Source organism: Sceloporus undulatus, chromosome 5 (assembly GCF_019175285.1).
Source record: "Sceloporus undulatus isolate JIND9_A2432 ecotype Alabama chromosome 5, SceUnd_v1.1, whole genome shotgun sequence".
Classification (NCBI taxonomy): domain Eukaryota; kingdom Metazoa; phylum Chordata; class Lepidosauria; order Squamata; family Phrynosomatidae; genus Sceloporus; species Sceloporus undulatus.
The window spans coordinates 168,007,759-168,033,193 of NC_056526.1; the positions used below are offsets into that span (position 1 = coordinate 168,007,759).

Genomic DNA, 25,435 nt, shown 5'->3' on the forward strand with positions numbered 1-25,435 from the left:
GATAATGGTAGTACTGTTTAAATATTTGAAAGGATGTCATATTGAAGACAGAGCAAGCTTGTTTTCTGCTGCTTCAGAGACTAGGCCCTGGAGCAGTGGATTCAAACTACAGTGGTACCCCGGGTTACGAAAATAATTCGTTCCGCCGCCGCGTTCGTAACCCGAAATCCTTCGTAAGCCGAAAAACCCATAGGCGCTAATGGGGAAAAGCCGCGATTTCGTGCGAAATAGCGCCGAAAAGCACCAAAAAATTTTTCGTAACCCGAAAAAACCTTCGTAACCCGGAACAGTTTTTTCCTATTGATTTTTTTCGTATCCCGGGAATTTCGTAAGGCGGTGCTTTCGTATCCCGGGGTACCACTGTACAGGAAAAGAGATTCCACCTAAACATTAGGAAGAATTTCCTGGCAGTAAGAGCTGTTCAACAATGGAATACACTCCCTCAGAGGTAGTGGAGTCTCCTCCTTTGGAGATTTTTAGGTAGAGGTCGGATGGCCATCTGTCAGGGGTGCTTTGATTGTGTGTTCCTGTACAGCAAGGGGTTGGACTGGATGGACCTTGAGGTCTCTTCTAATTCTATGATTCTATGTTACTTACATAGATTTCTGGTTCATCTGAGGTTAGGGTGTGAGTCTAATAAGGACTTGTTCGAAGAAGGACTTCATCAGTAAGAAACCATTCTCTCCCCCCCCCCCCCATGCCTGCTTGTGTGGTCCTGAAGTAAATGAAATGTGTTTGAAGTTAAAGCCGTGGCAGTTGTTTACAGAATCAAACTTTAAACAAGACAGGAAGTAGCAGGGAAGAAATAATTCATTGGTATTTCTGTTTGTCTGGACAGGTAACTAAACCATACTGAGCAAGTGCCTGAGGAAGAGTTCGAACTACCAGTTATCTCATATCCTGGCTAATGAGTTTACTTGCCATTTTGAGCATCACACACTTTAGAAAGGACAAAATATCATGAAAGAAACTCAGTTCCTTAAGTGCTTGCATTTATTAGAGCTGCCCAATATTGTTTGGACAAATCTTGGCCTAAATCCCTGGTAGAATAGGCCCATAAAACCAATTGGATTTATTTATTTGTTGACTTATTTAACAGTCAGTTCAATAGGTTTATTCCAAGATCAGTATCCTTTTTTCAGGGACAATCTAAAATAAAGATTAAATGACTTGCTAGAAGCAAAAGGTGCTGAAGCCATTGTTAAAAGCATGTTACAAGTCATAAAGATGTGAACCTGTAAATACATTTCTATGTGCCTTCAGTTTACAGAACTTTTGTAAGACACAATCTGTGGTTTGCTTGGGGAGGGGGGGATAGGATGCTTCAACCTGCCACTGGATTGAAAGCAACCTTTCTGTTTGGATCATGGTCCTCTGGTGGAGAGGTCCTTCAAAAGTGTTGTTTAGCATAAAGTTTGTGTTGATATATGACAATTCTGTGATTTACAGGAACTCTGGTTAACAACCCATCAGGTCTTTTAAACTCAGGACTGTGGCTTCCTAGCCTCAATAGCCCTGCTTAGGTCTGGCAGACTCAGGGCCATGGTTTCCTTGGTTGAATCTAGCCATCTGGAAAGTGGTCTTCCTCTTTTCCTTTTGCTTTCTAACTTGCCAAGCATTATTGCCTTTTCTGGTGTGTCATGTCTTTTTATATGTCAAAATACAGCAGTCTCAGTTTAGTCAACTTGGCTTCTAGGGAGAGTTTTGGGTTTGATTTGGTCTAATATCCATTTATTTGTCTTTTTTTGCAGTCCACAGTGTCCATATAACTCTCTCCAGCAGCAAATTCCATAAGGGATTATTGTCTATCAGCTTTCTTCACTGACCAGGTGAAGCATACATAGAAATTGGAAAAATGATGGCACGGGCAAAGTTAACTTTAGTATACATGGACATGTCTTTATTTCACTGTATATTTAATATACAGTGACATACTAAATAGAAATGGATAAATAGGAAGATTGAGCTAGCCGCTAGTGCATCTCCCCCCCACCCCCAGTAATGCTTCAACTAGTGTGGGCATCTGTAATCTGTCTGGTAGATGGGAGAATGCATCCAGGACCTAGTGAATATTTGCACAGGTCATTTTGACATATTTCAACGCAATCAGCCAAACAATTCAATAATATTTATGATTTTGCCTTCTTTGTAAACTTATTTTGGTGTCTGATAGCCTTACTAGGTAGAAGTTGAAGGGAATTATCAGGATCTTCACTAGCACCCAAAATGCCAAGGTCTAACTTGGCTGTTGTTTAATATTCAGAAAAGTTCCTTACAGCTTTATGAAGGGATGGACTTTTACATCTAAAAATGGCATCCATCTTAATCCAGCTTCTGCCAGAATGCTACTGCCATTAGCAGCCAAACAGACAACAAGCCTTTAAAAAAATTATGATGATATCTAGATATGGAATACCTTTTCCTAAATTTTTTTCCTGTGGTCTACAAGTTCCAGTTTAAGACATTGGTATTCTTACAAGGATTTCAAATTATTTTTTCAAACAATATTTGGGAAAAGAAGCTGGCCTGGGAGAAAGGCGACATATAAATAAATAAATAAAGTAAGTAAGTAAGTAAGAACTCCTCCACCTGTTTTGTATTTCGGCTCCCAGAAGCCTCTGTCAGCATGGTCAATGACGTAAGATTCTGGGAGCTGAAGTCCAAAACATCTGGAAGACCAAAATATGATTTTGAGAGTGTTACCATCTGGTCAGGAAAGTGATCTTTTTAACTATGATGATGATGATGATTGCGTGTTATGTGCATAGATAGGTGTGGATCACTAGAGCATAACTATGGGAATTATCATGGTGAGTGCCAGCATTTCAAAAAATTACCACCACGGCACTGGTGTGCCAAACCAACCTGATTGTCAAACCCTTACTCAGAGAATACATGCCACTTCAGTGTTGCCTTCACTGTAGAACCTTTGTCTTTAACATTTCTCCTGTTTAATAATTTGGAATACTTTGTTATGCTTCAAGTAAACAAAGCTTCATTTCTTCGTGATGAAGTGGCTTCATCTGCATGGTAGGCACATACTTAAATCTGCGGTCTAAAACGGAACACAGTTTTGAGGAGACCACATGCTTGCAATCTACAAAATAACTCAAGTTGGTTCTTTTGTAGTTGATGACCTCCCCCTGTTGAGTTGGCAATGAGATCTTAAACGTCCTTTTTGTTTGTAGTTCAGTCTCTGGAAGGCATTGTGGAGATGTTTTAATCAAGACAATTAGCTCATGCAGAAGGCCCAGGGATGTTTTTTTGGCACAATGGGATGTTTTGTTCAGTATCATCCCCCCCCCCCCCCATGGTTAGTTTGAAAGGATAAGATGCTGACTGAATATTCTGTGCTGTAGGTCCATCTCTTTGCCTTAGACTTTATTGCAAAGACAAGATACCCTTGTTTACTGACATGACATTTTGTCAGCAAGAACCTAATTCTGGTAACTCTACCACCAGGCAAACCAGTGAAGGATGATGGATAGCATCATTAGAAGTGAGGAACTAACAGATTTGCTGTCTTACTTTGCCCCTGCCAAGAGAGCAAAGGCACACCTTTTTGTCTTCTCTTTTTGGGGAAGCCCATTTCTCATGCATATAGAATTCGGCAGGCTGCAATAACATTTTTTTTTTAATTTGTTACTACGTTGTAACAAACCAATTCAGAAATGGTCTGGACTGTCAGCTAGGTGAAATAAAATGGCAGATGTGAGTGGCGATCATTGTGACTGAGAACTGAATACCTTGGGGTGCCCAATTATAACTGCAGCGAGAGGAAATTCAAAAAAGTAATTTTGGCGTCCTCTGTTGCTTTTATGTCGGCCCCCGAATGAGCAGCTACTCTGCTCCTTTCAAGCTTCACAGCAGAAAGACCATTAATGGCAACTCGGAGCAATTTGGGATTCTGATGTCCATGAGGTCGAGAATCAATGCTTCTTTTCCTCACTGCTTTTCTCCCCCTACTAAAACAAATTTACGAGACATGCTGTGCAGCTGCTCTCATCTACACTTTCTCTGAAATGGAAAAAAGATAAACGGCAATAGTATTATATACATATCTTCCTCTCAGTGTTACCTCCATCCCACACCTCCCACAAAAACTCAGATTTTGAACAGGGGTTGAGAAACTATCCTTACTAGGTTCTGGTCCTGCAGGCAGTGCAATAGGATTAAAATGAAAAAGCAGGAGCTAATGGCCCCTGATGTAAGTGAAGATGTGAATCTGCTCTGGGATTTACTCTGACGTTTTAACTTCAGGTGTTTCCAGAAAGTGATAACAGCTGCAAACAGCACTAAATTCAAAGCAAGAGCAGTATTTCCATTTACTTTAATGGTTCTGGTCTGAACAAGTGTTCCTAGTCCTAAAGCAGAAAAGGAACACCCTAACAAATACATAACTAAGCACATATTGGAAATCTTTAGCCATGTCTTTTAGGACATTAATAGGGACATAGCCCTTTTAAAAACAGGCATATGGAACTGAGTGACAGTCACTACGGAACTGTTTCATACATCTATAATTAGATTTGTCCTTGTATCCATTAAGACTGCATGACAAATCTGTTGAATGAACCAGGAGCGCCCATTAGTCCTGAGTGGTTTTAATATTTAAAATCAACTTTTCAATTTGGACTTGCCAAATATTATCATTGGCATTTGAGAGGTTTGATTGAGTAGTTTGCAAAATCTGTTCCCTCAAATGTTTCAGGATCCCAAGTCTTTAAAAAAAATATCACTACTACAACATGACTATAGGACCTAAATATCCTAAAGGCATCATCTCCTGTCTGACCTTGCAAGCTAAGCAGGGTCAGCATTGTTTAGGACCTGGATGGGAACCACGAACAAATACCAGATGCTGTAGTTGATATTTCAGAGGAAGGAGTTGGCAAAGCCACCTCTGAGTATTCCTTTCTTCAGAAAACTTTATGAAATTCATGGAGTTGCCATAAGCTGATAGGTGACTTGAAGAGATGTACGCACACACGCACACAAACAAACAAGCACACAGAGCACAATTATTTACTATTTAGCTATCCAGTAGTAGAGGGAACTCAAGCTGGTAGAAAAGATTTACTTTCTCCTTCAACCTCTTGCATACTGTCATGTCTCTTTCAGTAGCCTTGGCAGCCCTGTGCAATAGACTGAGGACGGAGGACAGGGAAACCGCAGCCGGTGAGTGGGAAGTCCATTCAGGTGGCACTGAATGGGCCTCTAATAATTTCAGTATTTTCACAAGAAAACAAAGGCAAAACTAATACCATGGATCATTCTGGCAGGGCTGGCTGACTACTCTCTGCAAGTAGTCAGTCAGCCTTGTACACATATTCATTCTATATGAAGGAGAATAAGTGCACATGCCTAGTCTATATGTCAATGTACAATGTATCTCTTGCTGGAGGTGTTGGTACCACTATCAAAGAGTTGTCCCTAAACGTTTGTCTGGATTGCAACTGTTCATCCCAACTAGAGCAGACCAATTGAATCTGTGAGAATTTGGTTAGTTTCACTGAATCAGGGGATCTACTCTAGTTTCAATATGAATTGACGTATCTGTGCTTTTATACACCTTCAGTAAGAAGAAGCCATTCACTTTATGATAGGGATGAATCCTATAATATTGTGGTGGACCATGCTAGTTGCTACTGAATCCAGTTTTTGAGCAGCTCTAATTTTGTCCGTAATAGGCTTGATGAAATAGGTACATACTGTATCTACTTCCTGAATTCCATTTTTTTGGAAATGATAGAATGCTGAGAACTACTTTTTATATACACTATTAATTATATTCCTTTTCTGGGAACTAATTTTTATGCACTATTAATTTTGTTATTAATTATCTTCTTTTTCTGTTAGGGTCTAACCATGGACCACCAGCTGAAGATGAAAGCCAAACAGTTTGACCACCTTGCAAGACTCTTAACTGGCAAACGCATCCTTTAGAACTTCAGAATTTTCTACATAATTTTCATCATTCTCTTTCTTCCTTTTTGATATGGAAGGTGCTCTGATCTCTTGATCATTTCGGGTGGCTTTCCAGCTTTATAATAACCTGTTTCAAACAGCTTTATAATAACCTGTTTCAACTTTACAAATTATTCCTAAGTGGTCACATTATATTAATAATTTTTCCCAATCACTTTGGCTAATAAGCCCTAGGATGAAATTTGTCATTACTACCTCATTCACTTTCATTTATTTTTGTCCCTTTTATTTTCCTATCTACTGTTATGTAAAAGACTCTTTCTTGAGTAATTACGAGTTCAATTTACAAGAATATTGTCTGTTTTGAATTCTAGAACTAGGCAACTTTTTCTTAAATTCTCCATCACTTCTTGATGTCCAGATTAAGTATAGAAAAACTATTGGGAACCCCATCAGGAATGAGGAGGAAGAGGAGGTTGTTGAATTTCCTCTTGATAAACAATGTCCCAAAGTGTTGCAGAGAGATTATTCTGTGGAAAAAAACATGTTGATTTGCAGAAAACTATTTTCTGCACAGAGAATAGGTTTCCTATGCAGAAAACAGGTTTTTCTCCCCTCCACAGAATAATTCCTGTGCAATACTTCAGCATGATTAGATATGGGGAGACCACTGTGAAAGAATATTCATTTTCTCTTGCGGTGGGGAGAAAACTATATTATTTGTTCTCACCAAGAAAGACTAAGTAATGGAAGATTTGCATTCCTGTTCCAGATATCATCTCACATTTTCGATAACTTTGTTAGTAGCCTTCAATTATAGAGGCAGTGTTACCCAGCCTAGAGAATCTGCAGTCCTCCAGGTGTTGATGAAGTATTATACCCATTATCCCTCACCATTGACCAGGCTGGGAAGGGCTAATGGGAATTACGATTCCAAGCTATCACTAGGTTAAAACAAAACTATTTTAATAAAAAATATGCATGTTAACTAAATCCAATATGGAATTATGGATGGAAGGTCTCAGCTTCAATCCCTGTAGTTTTCTTTTTTTTTAAGGCTAATGTAGTGGGTGTTGGGAAAACTTCTATTTGGGACCATGAAGTCTTCTTGCCAGTCACTGTAGACATATAATGGCCTAGATCAGTGGGACTCAGTATTTGGTCTGTCAGATGTTTGGATTTTATATCCCAGAATTCCTGACAATTGGCCAAACTTTTAGGGTTTCTGGGAGTTGAAGTCTGAAAGACCTGGAGGTGAGATTAGGGGTCATCAACTAGGGGTCTCCAGAAGTTTTTTGGACTGCAACCTCTATAACCGCTGACCAGTAATTATGCTGGCTATGACTGATGGGAGTTGTAGGCCAAAAGGGTCACAGTTGTCAACCCCTGGTCTAGACATACAGACAAATAGTCTGAGTTCATAGAAGTCACCTTCCTATGTAACTATGTCTTAATTCTGGGCTTGTAGTCCCAGTTGCTGGGAAACATCATTAGGGAAATACCAACCAGAGGTCCTTGGTGACTTTCAGACAAGGCACTCCCAGTGGACCTCATCCCTTACACCAAGAGCAGTGGAATATATAAGCCATGGTTGCTCTCAAACTGTTTCCTTGGATGTTCTGTTTAAAGCAAGAATGACAGTGTTGTCACCCACCATTCAGGCCACACAGCCACATTGTTTGTGATACAGAGATATTTCCTGGCAGCTACTGGAAACAGAATGGTGGACAAGGTCTGATACAGCAAGGCAATTCTTGCTCAAATTTGCCATTCACAGATTGATTCAGTCCACTAAAGGACAAGAAGGATCATATACACTTCCAAAAACACACTTTGGAAGTGTATATGATCCTTCTTGTCCTTTAGTGGACTGAATCAATCTGTGAATGGCAAATTTGAGCTTTAATCAAAAGGCCTTGGCCTTGGCCTCTGACTTGAGTTTTAATCAAACCCAACTAGAACAAACTCATTGAAGCAACTGAAGCTTGACTTACCAATCAGCAATTGATTCATGTTGGTGGTAGCAATTAGCTTTAGGCCCTGGTAGACCCCAAAGTTTTTGACTACGATTTTCATAAATCTGAACCCACATGGCTAATGTTCAGGATTATGGGTATTGCAGTCCAAACCATCTGGAAGGTGTTGGATTGCCTAAACCTGAATTATTTTAAGACACAGACACTTTTTCACAAGGCAAGCATAGAGTGCATTAAATAAATATAAATTTTATTAAAAACACCCACATTTCAGCGTTATCAGGAATGATATAATAAAACAGCTTTTCAAATAACCTGCATTCATTACATTACAATACTTACAGTATTTATAACCATTCTCAAATTTTTATGGACAAAATCAAGGAAACCTTTGAAAAATGAGGGAAAGTAATTTTTTTTTAAAAAAAACACACAACCCAAACAGTAGAACATAAGCTTAGAAAATGCACACACATTTTTTTAAAAGTTCATTATTTTAGTGTCAAACTGTTAAAGTTTCCTATGCAATAGTTAGCCACTAGCTTTAAAAGTGAACTTTAACACTGCTGTGTGCCAATCAAGAAGAAGGAAAGAAAAACCATTCAAGTAAAGTTGACACCACTCAGAAGCATCTTCAAGTATGGCTATAGTCAACCTGATAATCCTATACAAGAAAAAATTAATATCTGGTTTCCCGCACTCATTTCTTGTGAGGCAGGGTTCTGTACATCAAAATCACAAATCTTATTTACAAGATTGATCCCCCCCTCCCACCAATCCAAAGTAAGTTTTCCTCTGTATGCAAGCTATTTGGCAGTTGACAGTGGGTTGAATACAAAGATGCTGCCTGTAAGAGTGGACTTCTACTCATAGAAGGGCAAATCATGAGCTGTGTAAGAAAAATGGATCTAAACTGACCTTGGCCCTCCACTCCTGCCCAAAGAGAACCTGTGAAGCTGCTCTAGAACCTACCAATCATGCTAACTTTTTAAGACTATGGCCTCCAGCTTCCTCATGTAATCTGGGCAAATCTATATATATAACCCCAAGAGTTACTTTTCCAAGTTTACGTATTTTGTATGAACTCGCTTGCACAAATATATGCCGAAACAAATTTACTATGCATCTATGGCCATTCACAATGCTTTGTATGTGTCTTAATAAACACTTCTTATTTTAAGCCAGGTAAGAAATAGCAAATGCAAAGATTGAATTACTAAAGGAAAAATTTAATTTGGTTTAATTAACCCGATGCATTAAGAGCCCTGAATCCAGCAGCTCCAAAATGCATGTGGAGTTCCACACTAGAAGTGGTTGCTTGATTCTATTCCAAGGTCAGGAGTATTATGTATGTGAAGCCTTCCTTAAATCAAGCAGGAAAGGGAATCAGAACAGTCCTTACTTGTGATGGAATCTCTTCTCACAGCTCAGAAATTGCCTTACCTTTAGGTGAATGCAATTACAATAGTGAATTAGGTAAATTGCAATTGCAATTTAGGTGAACAGTAATTGTAACTGAATTTTGAAAAATGAAACTTTAGGTTTAAAACAGAAAAATTTGAAGAGTTTGCATTTAAAGTTGAGTGGGGTGGGAGACAAATTGAGTTGCAATTTTACATGTAACTGATCAACAACACCATTGCCACCAAAAGACCTTTTTTGAACAGAATTGCTATTGGGCTGGATTTTTTTTTTAAGGAGACCAAATTAAGGCATTAGTCTTGTAAAGGTGAGGGTTTTAAACAATGCTGTGGAGCAATTTGATATATGATGTGGGAAGTATTAAAACTAATTTCAGGATAGGGCCTTTGTCTTATATTGCACAGCCATACATTTTTTTTAATGGAAGCCCTCTCAAGAGCAGTCTTACTGGGTCAGATCAAGGCCTGTGTAGTCCACTATCTTGTTATTCCTCTGGGAAAACCAGATGTGGGGCATGAGTGTGAATAACAAACAAACTTCATTTATATACCGCTTCATACCGCCTAAGCAGTGTCTATGCGGTTTACAACTGTAAGCTAATTTGCCCCCAACAAGCTGGGAGTCGAACTTGAGCCCTTTTGCTGGTCTTGAACTTGCAACCTTATGGTTTTGAGTGATTGGCTGCAGTACAGGCATTTAACCACTGCGCCACCAGGGTTCCTAATAACACCATCAGGCACCCCAGCAGCTCCTATTCAGAGTCATGTCACCTCTCATCCTGCATATGGCATCATGACTACTACTCTCAGATAGCCTTATCTTCCATGAGTTTGACTAATCCTCTAGTGAATCTGCTTGCTGTTTTATTTCATTAACTTTCAGTCTCCTATAAAGGCATGTTTAAAAAGAACACACACACAAAGAAAACATCTGCACACAACCCTACTAGCAAATGGGTCAATTGCCAAATCTCTACCTTTACCATTTCCCTTTTGTCAGCTCAGTGCACTCTACTTTCCATTTTGTGTGAAACGTACAAACAAAACAAAACAAAAACCAGGACTGAATAGAGTTTAAATGTTAAAATATTTTCATTAACATAAAAAAGGAGCAAATGAATTTGCCAACAACAACGAAAATGTTTTAGTTATCATCGGTACATTTACAGGAAAAATTAGAAGGATTAAAAAAAAGAGATTAAACCCTTAAAAACAATAAAATATAATTTTAAAAAAACCCTCAAGGAGAATATATTTATTAATTTACACAACACAGCTTTACATACACACACACACACACACACACACACACCTCCTTTCTCTTCCTCAGACATACTTGGATGATATGTTGGCTTACTATGGAGATCATGAGCTGATATATCCCTGATTTTTTAGGAAAAAAAAACATCAAATGTCAAAGTTCAAGTTATACTTGCTGTTATATCAAGTACTGAGAAGAAAAATCCATCATTTTTTCCCAAATGGGGCAGAGAGTTACATTAAGATGGTATACGAATGTATAAACTTCCACTCTCATTTTAATATCCTATTGCCAACTAGTGTTGAGGTATATGACAAGTAGGAACATTATTCAAACATTTAAATGTATTTTTTTTAGCTCACATTATATTTTAACAACAGGCTGAGTAGCACCATGATGTGAATTCAGCTCTAAACCCATATCCCATATATAGATAGATAGATAATATATAATTATATATTTGTACAGTATTAAAATACTAAAACATTGCATTAAAATCTTTGTTTACAAGTTAAGTTACTATACATCTCTTCTTGCTTATGCTTTTATACAAATCACTGGTTTAAAACCCACTACAGCAAGCCAGCTGCCTGTTCTATCTCCTTTTTTCATCAACAGATCCATACAGAATAACACTGTATTTTCTGCCTTGATTCTTCTCAGATCTTCCTAGTAAAGAGGGGAACTTTCATTGAGCAATGAAATATACTGTAACACAAATAATCTAAGAAGCATTGAAAGTAATCTGCCCAGATATTTGGAGAGCTTTATAGCATCTTAAAAAGTAGCAGTAAAACTGAACTACTCAAGGGTCAAGTCTAATTTTTTTCAAAGTAAGCAATTTGAGGAATAAGCTTGTCATTCAAATTGTACCAAAAAAGAAACAAGCAAACCCCACTTATGTTCACAATATAGTTGTGTAAAATGAGCACCAGAATATGGGGTTTGTGTACTAAACATATTCCTTTGTATCCAGTGAGCCCTATTTGATGTTGAGCAGCATTACATAGGAATATTTTTTTCTTTCTAGCAAATACATGACAAACAGGTTTTGCACATCCAGCTCAGGCAGAAACAAACAGATAGGGAAATGGTTAAGCACCTTTTCTAAACCTTGAGCTCAAAATACAACCCACTTAAGAAACAATGGTTTGGGTTTTGTTTGTTTGTTAACATGGTCTTTTTATAAGATCAAAATAAGATGTTTGAATATCCCAGTCCTATTTGAGCTGCCAAACTTTAAGGAGACAAATTGCTCTTGAAGCACCATTAAAAAGTATATCTTTTCTTGCATGTGGTCCCCCCCTCCCCATTAAGCGAATCAACTCTGTGAAGATCCAACAAAGCTATGCATGTAGCCTCTGGCATTTCTTGGACTTTCCAAATGATCAGTGCTAGATTTGCATGAACCAATTATATGCTATTCTATTTGCACCCAATAAATGGAAACCACTTTGCTGAAATTGGAACATACAAAGCCTTGCCAACAAGCTTGCTTTTAAGAGCTATGTGGAGAACATCCAGCTCTATCACTCCTTTCCACCCTAATCCAAGGAGGTTAAATCAGTGTTTGTTATCAGTAATGGAATGGATGAGGGCAAACAGACTGAAACTTAATCTAAAAAAGACAGGTGTTCCTGGTCATTTCAAAGGCAGACCAGGGAATAGGGATTCTTCCTGTGTTGGAGAGAGTTACACTTTCCCTGAAGACACAGGTTTGTAGTTGAACCTGGAGACCCAGGCTGCTGTGGTGGCCAGGAGTACTTTTGCACAGTTAAACTTTTGCACAATGAAAGTTGTGTATTAACTATGGCTGTTACTTCAGACACCAGATCTGGCCGTTGTGGTGTATGCCTTAGTTACATCCAGCTGGGACTAGTGTAACAAGCTCTAAATGGATCTGACTTTGAGGATTGTTAAGAAACATCAACCAGTACAAAGAGCTGCAGGCAGAATGTTAACTGAGTCAGGTTACAGGGATCATACTACTTCTCTGTTATTTCCACTGGCTGCCACACTGGGCATAATTCAAAATGCTAGTTATGACTTATGAAACCCTATGTGGCTCAGGTCCAGGCTGTCTGGCAGACTGTACCTTCCAGATGAGCCTACCCAGGCCCTGAGATCATAAAGAGAGGTCCTTCTTTCAGTCCCTCCACCATAACAACAAAGTTGGTGGAGACGTAAGATAGGGCTTGGTGGCTATCCCTAGAGTCTGGAATTCTTTTTTCTGGGAAGCCAGAATGACCCCTACTCCTTATTGTCTTTCCATTTGTAGGCAAAACTCTTTTTCTATGAACAGGTTTTTAATACAGAGGCTGGGCAGACCACTCCTAAGGGGCGGCCTGCAGCTGCCTCCAACTGCACCAGAAACCACATGCTGTGGCCCTAGGGATGCCATATCCCAGCGGCTCCCGGGGCAATCACGGTTTTCGAGGAACCGGACCTGCCCCGGCCCGGTTCCTCTTAGATCCTGGGTTTTGGCCCTGCCTCCAGGCCAGGCCCACTCATGCGGCCATTGCCGCAGCTGCTAATGCGGCTGGCGCTGGCCAGCCACCCACCTCCTCCTCCTCCTCCTCCTTCTGCGCAGATGCTGCGCAACCCGCGGCACTTGCCCAGGTAGCGGCCGGCAGCAGTGTGTGCTCGCCCATGCGCGGGACTTAAAAAGGAGCGCACATCCCCAAAGCTGTCTGGCCAATGGCAGAAGAGCGGAGGCTGGCCTGTTTCCAGCTCCAGTCTGCCATTGGCCAGTGAGCTTTGGAGGAGGAGGAGGAGGAGGCAAAGGAGGAGGAGGACCAAGGCCTCTGGCCAGGGGGAGGGAAAAGCGCCATTTCCTGGCGCTAAATTCAAACGAGGAGGAGGAGGAGGAAGAAGAAGTAAGAGGAGGAGGAGGTGGGTGCCCATTTATTTCCCTTTCCCTCAAAGTGTCTTTTTTGTGTATTTTTGGTGCTTTTAATGCTTTTTTGCGTGTCCACCATTATTTAAAAATGTGTCCTACATTTTAAAATGTTGTCCTACATTTGTCACGGTTTGGAGGTCCTGACTTATGGCAACCCTATGTGGCCCCAATCTGACCTTTCCAGGGTGCAGAAAGTGGCAAAGGGTGCAATAGTTGCAGCTTTAAGGCACTCCTTTGATGCTGTGTCATGTGGATGCGGTGCCAGAGGAGTGCCGTGATGTCACATTCTGTGTGGAGTGGTACGTGGCATCATGCCACCCTAGGGGCAGAGTTGGAGCATGCGTCATGTGGACGCCACACCCCGACTCCTCCCCCAGGCTGATTTTTCCTGCCGGTGGGCACAGTCCCACAGAAAGGTTTTAAAGAATGGGCTAAGGGATACTGTATTGTTTTATACTCAACTGTTTTTAATAGTTTTTTTTAAAAACATCTATTTAATTGTATCATATTTCACTATGTAGTCATTTGAGTTTTGGACTACAACTCTGGCTATCAGGATTCGATTCCCTGCTCAGCCATGAAAACCCACTGGGTGACTGTGGGTGAGTCACATGCTCTCAGCCCCAGAAAACCCTGTGATAGGGTCACCTTAGGGTCGCCATAACTCAGAAACAACTTGAAGGCACACAACAACAAAAAGTTCTGAATTATTTTAATACTATGATTAGTTTAATTCCTTTTAAATGTTCACTTTTTGTATGTTTTTAATTGTATTGTTATTTTAAAATTGTATGCCACCTTGAGTCTCAATTTTGGGAGAAAGGCAGGATATAAATAAAACAGGAGGAGAAGGAGGAAGAAGAGGGCTAGTAGGGAAGAATTTTTGTTTAACCAAAAAATTTAAGAGAACTTTTTTTGAAACAGAAGGGCAGAGGGATCAGAAATTGAAAATAAATCAGTAAGTATTATTTGGGTGAAGGATCACAATGGCAGAACAGCCAGCAGATGGGGAAAAAGGACCAAAACTGTTTTTAAAGTTTTGAAGTGCAATTTTTCACCTAAAGGAAAGGGGAAAATACTTCTTTTTCAAACTAGCCTCCTGTTCAGCCAGTTGATTTTTCTGCCCAGACCCAGCTCTCACATTAGGCAGAATGTAGCACCTGCCTTTAAGAATAAACTTGGAATGTCATGAAAGGATGCCAGATTTTTAAGTTAGCACAGTCAGCCCTTCTTATACACAGATTTTTTATACACGGATTTAAGCATACACGGTTTGAAAATGTTTCAAAAAAGTATAAATTTCAAATATCAAACGTTGATTTTCCATTTTTTAAAAGGGACACCATTTTGCTATGTCATTATAGTTAATGGGACTCGAGAATCCACGGATTTTGTTAGCCACGGGGGATCTTGGCACCAAACCCCAGCGTATAACAAGGGTTCACTGTATTAATATTTTGCCTGCTTGTTTGTTTTACTTTATTGACAGGATGGGAGATAGGCGCTTGTGGCATTTTATGCCTCGGGTGCCAAAATAACTTAAGTGCATTAGGGCAGTTTTATAGCAGTAGGGGTAACTTCATTTTTAAGAGGATTTTCTGCTCTGCCTCAGGAAGCAAAATGTCTTAAGCCACATTTGTTTCTCTACTAAAGATTACTACTTTAGTCTAGAACTGTGACTGTGACCATTATTGTTTAAAGGGTAAGAAAACAGTATTTCTCAATATAGGAGCACTAGCCCAAGGGGAAAAAACCAACACCACCACTCAGGTTATGCAGATCAAATAAAGTGATCACTGTGCATTTTTCATAGTACAACCTAGTCGGCCCATTTTTGACATAACATTACACCATGGCTCACAATTACTGAATGAGCAACGCAAGACTTCAGAAGTGCTTTAGTTGTATATTTAGTTGTATATGGCAGAGAGTAGAACTAGATGACCTTTGTGGCCCCTTCCAACTCTTAAGGATTCTATGCTTCTATAATTCTGTAATTCAATGACTCCTCACTCCCTTCTCCAATTCATGTCATTACATTGTGTTCTAATATAACCAGAGTTGAACTTTGTATTCAAACTTAGGAAATGAAAGTTAGCTTACATTATGGTTTATAAGCCAGGATCATAAGTTGTGGTCTACCAATCACAGGTTAAACTAATCACAGTTTCCCTCATTTCGGCATGGTGATAAACTCTGGCAAACTTAAAACAGGTGGCAAATTCTTGCTAACTTCTCATGGATGCATAGAGAAGAGATGAGGTGTAAATACATGATACCAAGGATCACTTTTTGTTCATATAGGCGGGTTACACACCACCATTAAAATACACGCAGAGCGCTTACTAGGGTTAGGGAGGTGCGGTGATTCCGCACCTCCCTAACCCTCATACGCACTCCGGGCGTAAAAAATGACGGCGGCCGTTCCAGACGGCCGCCGCCATGAGGATGTCACAGCCACGCCGCCTCTATACGGGGTGGCGTGGACGTGACGTCCTCGCTCCACGCCAAGGCGCCTAGTGCGCCCTTAGTGCGGACCAGGAAGGAGCTCCATTTCGGAGCTCCTTCTGGCTTGTGGTGCCACTTGCGTCGCTGGGCGCAGCCTTCAGATGGCTGCACCCAGCGAAGCAAGGGAGAAAGGGGCCAAGCGGCCCCTTTCTCCCCTCCCCGCTGCCGCGGGGTGTTCTTGGGGTTTGAAGCCCCAAAGACACCCTTTTCAGGCTGCGGGAAGCGGCGTTTTGCCACTTCCCCGCAGCCTGAAAGTGGTGGATCAGGGCCTCAGCGCCTGCTGTTCTAGCAGCTGAGGCCCCGATACCGGGGAAAGGGGCGGGTACAGCCTGCCCCAAACGGGCGGTCTGTACCCCTCCCTAGTACTGCTAAACAATAGTATAATGTTATTTCTGAAAGAGAGCCCGGAAAATTGCTGTGGACTACAACTCCCAGAATTTATCAGTTGGGGATTCTGGGAGTTATAGTCATGAAAAGTAACTTTTAAAAGCCCTAATTAGAAACAGATTGCTGTCCACAAGCATGCTGAAAAGGCATTTGAATTAGTGCAAATGGTTGTTATGGAAAGTTTTAAGTAGATCACTGGCTTCACATGCAGCCATTCCATTGCCCACATATAGATTTGTTAGATCTTGATCTTGGCTCATCACAGTTCCTATGCTTTAAAAACTGGATTTTATAAAATAATTGGGCTAACTGGATACAAATTAAAAATTAAAAATGGTCTTTTCTATTGTTCAAGAAGAGCAGAGTATACTTTTAACCGATTCATAGCTAATAAAAGGCATTAAAACTGTTTGACTGCTGCATTAGACACCATTCTTATATATAGCACCATGTTTTAGAATAGCCAAACAAATTCAGTGTTTTTCCTTGTATACCTTGTTATATATGTAGCTATCCTGATTAATAAACATCAAGTCAATATTAAGATTACAGCCAAAAAAAGAACCCCTGCATGTTAAAAAGCTGTATTCCCAGTATTTCAGCACAGTATATGTTCAGCACCTGGTGGTTTTTTAAAATTTCTGCTACTGAAATACTACAGTATTTTTACTTTAAAAACCCAACCAACCTCTCTTAGCAAACTTACTTTCATTAAAATGGTCACAGATGCATTTTCAAAAGAAATTATGAATATGGATTCTTTCTTCCAGTAATCAAGTCAGTGTTTCAGTGTTAACTTCTGCCTATCACTTAATTTACTAATTTTGCATAGGGTGTTTTGGTTTCCAATTTTGAGCATGTCACCTGTGACCACTTAGTAAATGAATGCAATGGTAATGTCACCTCGTATGCTGGTATATGGAAGTTTTTCCATCAACAAGTTAAAAAGAAAAATACTGTCTCTTGTCCTTTCCCTGCCCACAAACTAGAAAGAATGAGCTCCCTACTGACATATAAAAACAAAAGTAAACAGATGAGGTAATGAACAAAGATCTGACTTCTATATATATCGGTTGTAAGGCCCTGTAACCCGTGTAAAGGCATATGGAGATGTAGTAACTGTGGAGTTTGTGGTGAGTGACATTGTTCTTTGTGCAAGAGTCCTGATGAAGCGCATGTAGGTAGGTTCCAAGTTCTCATTCAATTCAACAGGCTCCCGCTTTACTTTTTTACCATGCACTTTCTGAGGCACATAATCTGGACCATACCTTTCACAGTCTTCCTCTTTTTCTCTTGCTTTCTCAGCCATCTTGGCTTCCCACAAAGCTAAACCATGCTTTGGCTCATTCATACTTTTGTGCTGGTAGAAGACAAGTGATATCCTTGTGGGGTGGTTCCTGTTAGGATTTTTCAGTGGGGTTGTTGCATGGAGTTCACGTTTTGCACACTCTATGAGAATAGACCCATGAGATGGAGCAACTGCAACACCTCCAATTTCAGGATCCAGAAAACTCTGCTCGTTGTCTGACCAGACTTCATCAGGTTCTTCCGGATGACTGAGCACCTCAGTTTTATTTGCACCCTCTTGGGAAGCAGTTCTACTAGAATTAAGATTTGGAAGCATGTTTGACAATCCATTGGCTGTTTGACTATCCGTATTCTGGAGATGGAGTGAATGCGGAGGACCACCGAACATACCTGCAGTAGAGTGGTAGTCATGGGTTAGATGTGGATATAGATGATCACCATTTTTATTTATGTAGTCCATGCCTGGATTATTTAGATTAGATTTCAGCCTGGATGCAATGTCCATAAAAGGGTCATCAGCTTCATGTGTGGAGTAAGGAGGAAAAGAACCTGCATGCTGAACATTTGGTCTAATGGTGCAACTGTTGAATGTGTCTACCTGCATATTTTGGTTTCCATAATTCAAGTACCTTGGCCCAAAGTTCTGACTGTTTCCAAACCTATGCTGATATAATGTATGAATTGGAGGTAGACTTAGTTTAGACAGAGAATCTTGGCTCTGATATCTAAACAAGTCCATATGCTGAGGCTGAGAGGAATAGGAACTGTAATAGGAGGAACAATTGTCCATAGGCAGATTTCCATTGCATTGGTAATGTGGATATTGGCTATTTTGACCCAAGTGTACAGAATAGGGATTCATGAGACTGGAAGAATTTAAATAAGCTCCTGTAGGTTGTGAAGAAGTTGGATAGATATTCATGGGGTTGGATCCTCCATAAGGTTCTGAAGCATGTGAAGAGTTTGGATATGGATTGGCTGGATTAGGGAGACCCATGTAGAGGTTTGTGGAACCTGGAGTAGAGTATGAGTTGATGTGGTTTGCCTGAGATTTTACAGGTAGGGCATGATATGGATGCTGATATAGCTGCTGCTGCGAGATGGCTGGTCCTGAAAGTCGTAACAGATCTGGGGGGAAAAACCAAACAGGAAATAAGCAGCAATAGGAAAGGAGGAATCAAGGTTACACATACAGAATTCATGTTTATGTGTTTAGGAAGAGGTCCTAGTGTCCAAAACCCCTTTGAAGATGAATGGAAGGATGTTTCTTGGACACTGAAAAATCAGGTAAACTGCCACCTGTGAAGAAGAAGGGAGTGAAGACAAGTCTAGCTATTTCCTCTCTGGTTAGCTTGGCCACCATTGCATTCATTTTGTCATTTTCAAGGAAAGACAACCCCAACATGTAGGAATAGTCTGTTCCATGCTTCTCCCCAGGAGAATCCAACATCTGTGGGAAATTGGACTTCCCATGGTGCTCCAGCCTGCACCACACTCCCAAAAGTGTTGTACTCTGAAATAAAATACTTAAGAAACCCCAACTTAGGATGTCTTTTTTGTTCGGCAGATGAAAAGAAAAGAAGAAGGGGTGTGGCAATTTATGTAAATAAAAATATGATTCAAAAGAGATATTTAAAGACAATGATGGCAGATTTGTAGCGATAGAAATTGGTGTAGAAAAAAAGAAAAAATAGAAATAGTTTGTATATATGCTCCTTTGGGGAAAAAAGGTATCTTTTTTCAAAAATTGAATAAGGAATTAACAAAATGTACAGGAAACAACACAATAATTGTTGGAGGCTTTAATAATGTTTTAAAACCAAAATGAGATAGACAGTCAAAGAAAAAAAATCAAAAATAACCAAGGGAAACTTCCAAATTTCTGTTTTGAAATGATAGATGAACATCAATTGGTAATGTATGGTTGCATTTGTATGGAAATAAAAAAGGATTTACTTTTTTTTCTGGGACACACAATTCATTATCAAGGTTAGACATGTTCCTTACAACAAAAAGCTTAATTACAAAAGTTAAAAAGATGGATATTGCACCTAGATTGTTATCAGATCATAATCAGATTGAATTAATATTAGAGATGCAATACAGGAAAACTGAGTGGTCTTGGAGACTAAATGAAAGCTTACTTAAAGATGAAGGATTTATAGAAATAATGAGAAAAGAAATAAACATTTTTAGGGCAAACAATACAGCTGAAGTTAAAAGCAAGATAATATGGATACATTCAAATCAGTAATGAGAGGCATGTTAATTAAAGGAAGATCAGAAGTTAAAAAACAAAAACAAGAAAAAATAATAGAGATCTACAAGAATTGAAAGCTTTAAAGGAAAAGATGATGAAAAATAAAGATAATGAAAAAATGAAAAAAAAAAAAACCAATACATCGTACTAAAACATAGAATACAGCAACAAAATACAGAGGAGACGGCAGATAAATTAAAAAGAATAAGACAAAATTATTTTGAGGGAGCAAACAAGGCTAGTTGTTGGCTAGCATATAGATTAAAAAAGGAAAGAGATAAGAAAATGATTAATAAGATTAAAGTAGGAAATCAAACGATAACTAGACAGGAAGAAATAAAGAAAGTATTTCAAGAATATTACAGTAATTTATTTAAGGAAAAAATGGAAGATAGTGAATTAGAGGTGAAGATAAGATAATACTTAGATAGAAAGAAAATAAGTCAATTTACAAAAGAACAAACAGAAAAATTAGAAATGCCAATACAAGAAGAGGAAATCTCACAATCAATGAGAGCATTAAAAGATGGAAAAGCACCAGGTCTGGATGGCTATACGGCTTTATTTTATAAAATTTTTGAAAAGGAAATAATTAAGGAATTGTATCAAATATTCAATAATATTGCTGAAGAAGGTATTCCAAGTAACATCCCACCACAATGTATCACTTATACCAAAGGAAGGTAAGGATAAAACTGAAGTGTCAAATTACAGACCTATAGCATTACTGAATATTGACTATAAAATTTACACAGGAATATTAGCAAATAGATTTAAGAAAATTTTGGTTGATGTCATTCAGGATGATCCGAATGGATTTTGCCCAGGAAGACAGCTGAGACGTAATATAAGAACCATATTCAAAATTATCGAATACTATCAATTCATAATGAAAAAAAATGGCTTTAGTATTAGTTGATGCCAAAAAGGCATTTGATAACATAAGATGGAAATTTATGTTTCAGGTGCTGAAAAAAATGGGGATAGGCAATAATTGTTTGGCAAACATATTTCAGTTATATACCAATCAGAAAGTACAAATAATAATAAACGGACAAAAAACAGAGTACATAAATGTGGAGAAAGGAACTAAGCAGGGGAGCCCATTGTCCCCTCTATTATTTATAACCATTTTGAAAGTACTTAATAACGCTATTAGAATTAATGTAAAAATAAGGGGTACCAAAATTAAAGGTAGTGAATACAAGCTTCGGGCGTAAGTCGATGATATGGTCCTAAAACTAGAGGATCCTTTAAAGAACATTGATTTTGCCCTAAAGGAGTTAAAAGAGTTTGGAACACTATCTGGATTTAAGATAAATCAGGAAAAGACAATAATGATAACTAAAAATATGGAAGTCGAAGAAGAGAATGAGTTAGTGTTAAAATCAGGAATTAAAGTGGCGGGGAAAAGCAAAATATTTGGGAATTTGGCAGACAAATAATATTGATTTGTTTGAGAATAATTATAAGTCAGTATGGATTCAAATCACGAAAGATTTGCAGAAATGGAATAAACTTGAACTGTCTCTGTTGGGTAGAGTGGCGGTATTAAAAATGAACGTATTATCAAGGCTTATGTTTTTATATCCAAACTTACCCGTTATCACAAATAAAAAAAAAATTAACAGAGTGGAGTAAAGAAATTAACAAATTCCTTTGGAAAGGAAAAAAAGCTAGGATTAAGAACCAGATACTAAAAAAAAAGGAAAAAAAAGAAAGGTGGAAGTGCATTACCAGATTTGAAATTATACTTTGGGGCATGTGGATTATTATGGTTGCAGGATTGGATTAAGGCTGAAAATACAAAGTTGTTGAATATTGAATCTTTATAATAATAATAATAACTTTATTACAGCCATTTGGCCAGCACAATTACAAAATTCCAATTTATATATAACACCAATTGTGTTGCAGTTTCCAGGCAGACAAGAGAATCATCAAATTTAAGATTGGGATGGCATGCATACCTATGGTATCAAAAACAATTGGTCAGTAAGGGTTTCATAAACCATTCTATTTAAATAATAAATAAAATTAAACTTAAAAAACCCAAAACAAAAGTGTTGTACTCAAATACAGAAAGTAGAGTACAAATGTCAAGCCTTCATGGAGGTCCAGTCACGGAGGCAGCCAACCGATAACATGAAGAGGGGACAACCTTCATAAACAATCAGGGAAAGACAGATCACAGGGACAGTGCTGTTAATAGGATTTGTAAACCCCAGATCACACAATGAATAAATAATTTACAGTTCTTACTCCTTCTATTGACTGCTAGAAATGTTGGAATGTTACTTTATACCTCTTCACAGAGAACAGGACCACTGCTAGAGGCAGGGAAGGGTTTTGCTGAGGCTGAGGTCCATTCTACATATGGGTACACAGAAAATTACCACGGGCAGCCATTTAGCTTGTGGTCACTGGGAGAAAGCCCTTCCGAAAGGCATTGCAGGGATGATGTGGGACAGCTTTAGATCCTCTAGATCCAAACTATAATGTGCCTGTAGCTTGAGTAAGGAAGTTCCATTTTTGTTGTTATAAATGATGTGTGTGTATATCACACACACACACACACACAGCCGGGGTTAAACCAAATGGGGGAACTTGGAACCAGCAGATACCAAGGGTCTACTGTATATATTTTTGTCTTAAGAAGAAAAAGCTTCAGGATACCTTGAAAAACTAACAAATTTCCTTTGAGATAAGTAGAGGGACTAAATACCCAAGAGGAACCAGGATCCTGTCTGATCATGGAAGCTAAGCAAGGTCAGCCTGCTTAGATGGGTGACTGCCAATACTGTAGGCTATACTTCAGAGGACAAAAATGATAAAACCACTTCTGAGTACTCCTTGTGTAAGAAAACCCTATGCAATTCCTGAGGTCACCATAAGTTGACAGGTGACTTGAAGCCACATATACACTTTCACGATATACAGCCCATTCACCCCAAAAGCTTAGGTTAATTTTTTTATTATTATTATTTATGGTGCAGCAGGGCCTGTTATTTTTTCTGTCACATATTAACATGGCTTGCCCATCTCTTCCCACCCCAAAACATTTCTATATATTATACAGTTTCTATACATAAAATCTTTTGTATATGTATTTCTTAATCCTAAACATGGCTTTGTTTATATTTTATATTTTATATATTTGACATCAAGTCCTCTTGGACCTGAAATAAATGTGTTCTTCTCTACAAACCTTAAAGCTGCCAAACACATGATCAAGGCAACAACAATGCAACCAATGGGACTGTCCCTCATCAGTTTCTATTTGAATACCTCAACTTTAAATATGTAATGGAGCCCAGTGTGGAATGTAAGCTCTTTTGAAGTCTTAATTCAGGTTGGAGTCCATCCAGATGTTGTTAAACAGCGTCTCCCATCTTAGCTCACTACTGGCTATGTTGGCTAGATCTGAATGGGAATAGTAGTCCAACCACATCTAGAGGGACATACGTTGTCAATCCTTTCCATAAACTAACACAAAAATAAATAAATAAACAAATCACTATGTTCTCAAGTTGTTTACTGATGCAGGGAAGTCTCAGACTCCTCAAAAACTGAATGGTTTTGACTGAGTATGATCTCACACCTTTCCCCATCCCAGATTTTAATGATGTAAATGGCAGACGTAGTAGAACTTTGAACATTCGTGTATATTTATTCAAACCCATACCTGCTAACTGTTTTGCATGACCTGATGCTTCTACACTGGCCTGCTTTTGACGTGCTGTTGCTGATTTTTCTCTGTCGTGTTTACTGGACCCATTTTCCATAGAAGCCAATTTCTCATTTGCTGCTTTCCTGGCTTCCAGCTTTTTTTGCCGACAAGTCTTAACAGGTTCAGCTAGCATCCTTACTTTCCGCCGGAAACAGCTAAGGACCTGGATGCTGCCATTCTGTTTTTTCTCTTCCTGCCCTTCTGTGCTTCCAAATTCATCTATATTGGAGATTTTGTATAAAGGGAGCACATGCAGTTGTTCATCTTCTGGTGTTTGACCAATTTCACGATTGTCTTCTCTGGTTAGTGTGCATACCTGTTAAGATAATGGAGTGGAATGACCTCTTAAAATGACAGAACACACAGTGGTGATGTTTGGCTGTACATAATGCTACTTCCATCATAAAAGGAGCCAATGAATGCTAACTTATCCCAAATAGCAGTCTTGTTTTTGCAAAGCTAAATATAGAAATACATATCTTGATGACTGAGCTTGGAAATAAAATTGTTTTGCTCTTACCATTTTACTGATGTGGCTTATCTTACTAAATTTCCTGATTTACACAGAAACTAATCCTATTCTTTAATTGATTAATTAATTAATTAATTTCAGAACATTAGAAATTGTTAGTGTAAAATGGCTCTTCCCCTGGCAGCTGAATGAAACAGGTAGGTTTAAGGAGAAAGATTAGGATTGGACAAAATGCTTCACATGGTTCTGTTGCAAGACAATAGGTGTGAGGTAATTACCGAGCCTGAATTGGGAAGCAACTGAAGCAGCATGAAAAGAAAGAGGAAAAAATGAGATCAAGCAAGGAATGACCAAATCCACAAGCAGCTATGAATGTAACAGAATGTCAGACCCTTTGGGCATGAAAGATTAGTGTGCCTTCTCTATTGTACTTTATGCCTTTCTAGGTATTTTGGTGGTGTCCTGTGACTCTGGTTTCTATTGTACAATTATCGTACGGTTGGTCTTCCATATCTATGGATTCTGCATCCTGGGAACCAGTGAGAAGGCCTTCTTGGTGGCTGCTCCTAGGCTTTGAACTCCCTTCCTAGAGAGGCTACATTGGCTCATTCCATAGTATCCTTCTAGTGGCAGGTGAAACCCTTTTTCTCCAAGAGGCCTCTGAGACTTTACTGTTTATGGAGAAAGGGCCTTTAATAATATTTTTTTCTTTATTTGTTGCTTTGAAATAGACAGGTGAATGACAGGTACTTTGGAAACCATTCAAAACAAGTTGACAAAACCTTTGAATGAAATTCCTAAAGTTACAATCATAATAGCACAATTATAAAAAGTGACACTCCTTGGATTGTACCACATTATCTGACAAAATCTCACAAATTCATAGAATTTGTATCACCGATGGTCTCAAATACCGCTTTGTAATATTGAACACACTGTGAAAGTACAACAATAACAGAATTGTCACTCTTAGAGACTACCAGTAGTGGTAAATTGTATTTGTAGTAGGAAATTATAGGCATTTTTCTTGTGCTTTGTACCTGATTTTGGAGTGAAACATGATTTATCTGGCTGAATTATGAAGGTTCATTGGAGTAGTGAAGGAAAAGGAGGGAAATGGAATTACTCAGTATGTTAAAGGAAGATCAGTGGAAAATGAAGTAGGGGCAGGTGGACCACTAAATATTAAAGTGAGGATTGTTCAAGCCATTGTATTTCCCATCACTATGTATGGGTGTGAGAATTCGTTGGTGAAGAAAGCTGATAGAAAATTAACTCATTTGCG

The 25,435-nt window shown here is 38.9% G+C and overlaps 1 protein-coding gene and 1 long non-coding RNA gene across 5 annotated transcripts in view; one reads left to right on the forward strand and one right to left on the reverse strand.

Moving 5' to 3' along the window:
- Positions 1-1,697: 1,697 nt before the first annotated feature.
- On the forward strand, positions 1,698-6,905 carry LOC121931905. Its single transcript, XR_006104227.1, has 3 exons — positions 1,698-1,829; positions 5,122-5,178; positions 5,860-6,905. It is a non-coding gene; the product is annotated as an uncharacterized LOC121931905 (long non-coding RNA).
- Positions 6,906-16,294: 9,389 nt separating this feature from the next.
- TET2 (tet methylcytosine dioxygenase 2) overlaps positions 16,295-25,435 on the reverse strand; it is a 78,533-nt gene continuing 69,392 nt past the window's right edge. For 3 of the 4 annotated variants that reach the window (XM_042466905.1, XM_042466902.1, XM_042466903.1), the window contains exons 9-10: positions 23,634-23,994; positions 16,295-18,816 (exon numbers count right to left, since the gene is read on the reverse strand). In XM_042466905.1, coding sequence (XP_042322839.1) covers positions 17,441-18,816; positions 23,634-23,994 — 1,737 coding nt within the window. In that variant the 3' untranslated portion in view covers positions 16,295-17,440. The remainder of the gene's footprint in view (positions 18,817-23,633; positions 23,995-25,435) is intronic. The other variant, XM_042466904.1, reaches the window with a different exon arrangement.